Consider the following 4,849-nt stretch of genomic DNA (forward strand, 5'->3'; position numbering starts at 1 on the left):
CCCTCCGGTAGCCGGCTGCGGGAGTGGGGGGCTGGGGAGGGGGGACACACACCAGAGTCACAGGTGACTTGTTCCAATTAGTAGCTGTCTAATTAAATTAGTGTCACGCGGCCCAGCCAATGGGCCGGCGGGGGTGGAGGGCGGCGATGAGACAGCCCGGCGCAAGCCCCTCCCCGGCGGCCCGAGGAGCCCGGCGCGCCGGTATAAATGGCCTCGGCGGAGCCCCGCCGCAGCGCTGCGCGGCCGCGGGTCGGGGTGGGCAGCGGCACCGGGCCGTGTGGGCGCTGCGCTACGCCGCGCCGCCCACCGAGGATGCAGCTGGGCGAGCCGCTGCTGGCGGCGGCCGGGGCCCTGCCGGGCGCCCCCTTCTACCCGCTGGAGGGCGGCGGGCGCGGCGGCGGGGCCGGAGCGGGAACGGGAGCTGGCGGCGGGTCCCGCGGGCCGCCCCGGCCGGGCTCGCCGCCGCGCCTCGACCTGGACAAGACGCCCAAGAAGTTCGGGGCGGCCCCCGCCGTGCTGGGCGAGGCGGAGGCGGGCGAGCCGCCCTTCGCCGCCCCCAAGCCAGACGGCCGCAAGGCCACCCCCTGCGGGGAGGAGGAGCTGCCCCCGGCCGCCGCCGCCACCCGCTACTCCATGGACAGCCTCAGCCCCGAGCGCTACTACCTGCAGTCCCCCGGGCCGCCGGGGTCCGAGCTGGGGGGACCCTGCGCCCTCTTCCCCTACCCGCCGCCGGCGCAGCACGGCGCCGTCTACCAGCCGCCCGGCGGGCCGCGCTACCCCTACGGCTCGGTCCTGTCGCCGGGCGGCTTCGCGGGCGCCGTCTGCCCGCCCGGCGGCCGGGCGCAGTTCGGCGGCGGCGGCGGGTACCAGTACGGGCAGGCGGCGGCCGGCGGACCCCTCTACGGCCCTTACCCGGCGGCGTCGGGCTCCTGCGGCGGGCTAGGGGCGCTGGGGGTGCCGGCCGCCGGCCCGGGGCTGCGGGCGCAGGTCTTCCTCTGCAACCGGCCGCTCTGGCTCAAGTTCCACCGGCACCAGACGGAGATGATCATCACCAAGCAGGGCCGGTAAGCGGGCAGGGGGTGGGCCGAGGCGGAGGGAAGTGGTGGTGGGGGCCCCCGGGGCCGCTCCCCCGGGAAGGATGCGCGCGGGCGGCTGCGCGCCCTCCCCGTCGGTGGTACTTTCCGCCTGGGCATGCTTTTCCTCGAAAAGCGGCTCTCCCAGTTTCCCCACACTAGGCTACCGGGAGGTGAGGCGGGGGTCGGCTGGGGGTCGCTGCCTGCCTCCTTGGCTTCCCCGGTGCCGGGACGGACGGGGCACCCAGCGGCCGGCTCCAGCTGCCGCCAGAGTCCGCGCCCCGTTCCCTGGCCCGCTTCGCACGCCGTGCGTTTTTCCTCCCCTCCCCAGGAGGATGTTTCCTTTCCTGAGCTTTAACATCACCGGCCTCAACCCCACGGCCCACTACAACGTCTTCGTGGAGGTGGTGTTGGCGGACCCCAATCACTGGCGTTTCCAGGGGGGCAAGTGGGTGACCTGCGGCAAAGCCGACAACAACATGCAAGGTAGGTGCGGGCTCTCCGGGCTCTCCCCGCCGCCTTCCTCCGCGGGTCGCCTTCCCAGAAAGGGTTCCCGCGTCGCCCCCGCCCCCGGCATCCCGCTGCGGGCAGAGCTACGCTTTTGAGGGCGTCTTGCAGCGTTTTTTATTTTCACGCCGCGGCGTGTGAGGCTGGGCGGGAGAGGGGACGTGGGGGGACCCGAGGGGCTGCCCGGGCGCTGCCGCCCGCCCTGCCCCGCTGCTCCGGGCCGCCGGCGGCCGAACAACGCGGCCGTGCCCGGCGGCCGCTTCACCGGTTCATCTTCCCCAGGCAACAAGGTGTACGTTCACCCCGAGTCGCCCAACACCGGGGCTCACTGGATGAGGCAGGAGATTTCTTTCGGGAAACTGAAGCTAACGAACAATAAAGGTGCTAACAACAACAACGCGCAGGTAAATGGCGGGGAAGGAAGGCACCCTTGAGGGGCTCTCGGTGGCTCAGCCCGGGGAGCCCTGGGGTTTCGGGGCTTTACGGCGTTTAATCGAGCTGCTAGATCGCGGTTCTTGTGACTTGTTCCCTTCTTGAACTGGATCGTAGATCTTTTGTTTCCTAATTGTCTTCACAAGGAGAAGCAATGTCAGAAATAGATGTGTGAATTTCTTTGTCTTTAGCCAATATATCTATCTCCGGAGTTGCTCAAAAAGTGGAAGTGTAGCTGATAGCTTTCGATTTCCTGCATTTACAGATTCCGGCATATTAGTAACCTAGTGAAACAGGGCTGCAAGCTGTGAATTGTCTCCCGTTAACAATTAAAAATGCTCCATTCCCAAATCAAAAGATTACAATTTACAGGAAGGAAATAAATCTTTTAATGTTAGATGCAGTTTGTCTGAAGATCTTGTCTCTTCTGTGGTTCCTTTTAGATGATAGTACTGCAATCTCTACACAAGTACCAGCCCCGGCTTCACATTGTGGAAGTGACTGAAGATGGTGTTGAAGATCTGAATGATTCCTCGAAGACTCAAACATTTATTTTCCCTGAAACGCAGTTCATAGCGGTTACGGCGTATCAAAACACTGATGTAAGTGTGGATGTATAAAATGACAATTAAGAATAAAATTGTCCTGCGGGTTCAACATCTCATCTTACTATATTCTACTTTCACTTTTAGATTACCCAGCTCAAAATTGACCATAATCCTTTTGCAAAAGGCTTCAGAGACAACTATGACTCGTAAGTACGCTTCTGTCTTCTCTTGTAGCTGCCTCTGAGAGGTGTGATTCTGGCCCAAAATGGGTGTGGAAGAGTAGTTTTTTTTTTTTCTTTAGACATACTTCAGTTATTCAGAAGTAGCAATACTTCTACTGGCAGCTTTGCTAGCTGATGCACTCCTTTCAATGCTATTAAATGTCTGTCTAGAAACATTAAATGTCTATTTGAATAGTTACCGTATTGTCTTGATGGCCTGGCTTCCAGCAGGCTTCTGAATTTTTGTAGGAAATTTGTGCTAGATTAGCAGCAGTGTATCTGGTATCTCCACAGAGCAGGCAGCTTCTTCAAATTGTCAGCAGAAGACTTGCCTAATGCTCACTTTCTAGCATCAAATGTCCTTTGAAAAACTGGAGCTGTATATATACAAGTATGGCTTCTGGGAGGAAGGTGCTGCACCTCATTTAAAATGGGTTGGCTGGCAGAGAACAAGTGCATACTTGTTGCAGCAATACTATAAATTTTGTACTGCTCTAGGAAAAACAAACTGAACTCCTAAATTGGATAAAAATGAACATCCATCCAGTTAAACCTAGTTGTAATTCTAATTAAGTAACTTGGTTTCTTTCCATTTGTGTTCTTGTTTTGTCTTATTATCATACTGGAATTGTAAAGAACAATGCTAAATATTTCTCTTTTATGTTGTAGCATGTACACAGCTTCAGAAAATGACAGATTAACTCCATCTCCCACGGATTCTCCTAGATCCCATCAGATCGTCCCTGGTGCCCGATACAGCGTGCAACCGTTCTTCCAAGAACAGTTTGTCAACAACCTGCCCCCAGCCAGGTTTTACAACAGTGAGAGAACCGTCCCTCAGACAAATGGCTTGCTCTCCCCGCAGCAGAACGAAGAGGTGGCCAGCCCTCCTCAGCGGTGGTTTGTGACGCCCGTGCAGCAGCCTAGTGCCAACAAACTGGACATGAACTCCTACGAGGCGGAGTATTCTCCTAGCACCTTGCTCCCTTACGGCATTAAATCCCTCCCTCTTCAGACATCCCATGCTCTGGGATACTACCCTGACCCGACACTTCCATCCATGGCAGGCTGGGGGAACAGGGGCCCTTACCAGAGAAAAATGACAACAGGATTACCTTGGACCTCCAGAACAAGTCCTCCAGGTTTCCCCGAAGACCAGCTTTCCAAGGAGAAGGTGAAAGAAGAAATCGGCTCATCCTGGATAGAGACTCCACCTTCCATAAAGTCTCTAGATTCAAATGATTCTGGGGTCTACACGGGTGCTTGTAAGAGAAGACGGCTCTCCCCTAGCACTTCCAGCAATGAAAATTCCCCGACTATGAAATGCGAGGACGTTAATGCTGAGGACTATAGCAAAGACAGTTCAAAAGGCATGGGCTACTACGCGTTCTATACTAGTTCTTAAAGCATCCTTTTATTCCAATTGGCTAATTTTTTTCAGGGTGGCCTTGGTTTTTTTGCATTACGATTGCCAAAAAGACTCTTGCCTTCCACCTTGAATTGTTGTGTGCAATTCTAAAGAAGGTGCCAAAGGTTTTTTGACTGTTGCAGGTAACGAAGTAGGGAAAGAGTGAACTGTAGTAGAATTCTTCCCCTCTTTTAGAAGGAATCGCATGTGGAAGCTGTAAGCAGGAGCCTAGAATTTTACAATGTGGCTTATTTATTGGAGACACTAAAGTGTACAGTTAGGCTTGGCTCAGAGGCCTGATCAAATCTATGCACTCCTGAGCAAGGAAATAGGGGGGTAAGGATCCCAGATTTAACTTTCTTCCCTGCCTGCCCCCCTGATAAAAGGGGGCTGGGTTGCAGGGAGCTGCACAAATGCTATGTTCTGCTTTAGACTGAGCTGGCTTCTTCAACCCTTGTCTGCAGCACAGTTGGCTGAGTTGGATATCGCTCAGCTAAGGCTTTCTTTGGCAGAAGACTGCCAAAATAAGGCCTGCTTGCCAGGCAGGATTTTGACTTGAAGGTCTTGTTGCTAACGATGGGGTTACAATGACCAAATCTGACTTTTCTTCATTTAGAAATTGCATTAATAAAAACATGCCTCCATCCCAAAAGCCTAACC

General features: G+C 55.7%; 1 protein-coding gene across 1 annotated transcript; it reads left to right on the top strand.

The window, feature by feature from the left end:
- Window positions 1-312: 312 nt before the first annotated feature.
- EOMES (eomesodermin) lies at window positions 313-4,186 on the top strand (the record flags this gene model as incomplete). Its single annotated transcript, XM_082307921.1, has 6 exons — window positions 313-1,064; window positions 1,405-1,559; window positions 1,863-1,984; window positions 2,456-2,614; window positions 2,705-2,766; window positions 3,451-4,186. 6 exons carry the CDS (start codon window positions 313-315, stop codon window positions 4,184-4,186), a joined length of 1,986 nt encoding a protein of 661 aa, XP_082164047.1.
- Window positions 4,187-4,849: the final 663 nt, after the last annotated feature.

The sequence above is a fragment of the Platalea leucorodia genome, assembly GCF_965183815.1.
Source record: "Platalea leucorodia genome assembly, chromosome: 1".
Taxonomy (NCBI): Eukaryota; Metazoa; Chordata; class Aves; order Pelecaniformes; family Threskiornithidae; genus Platalea; species Platalea leucorodia.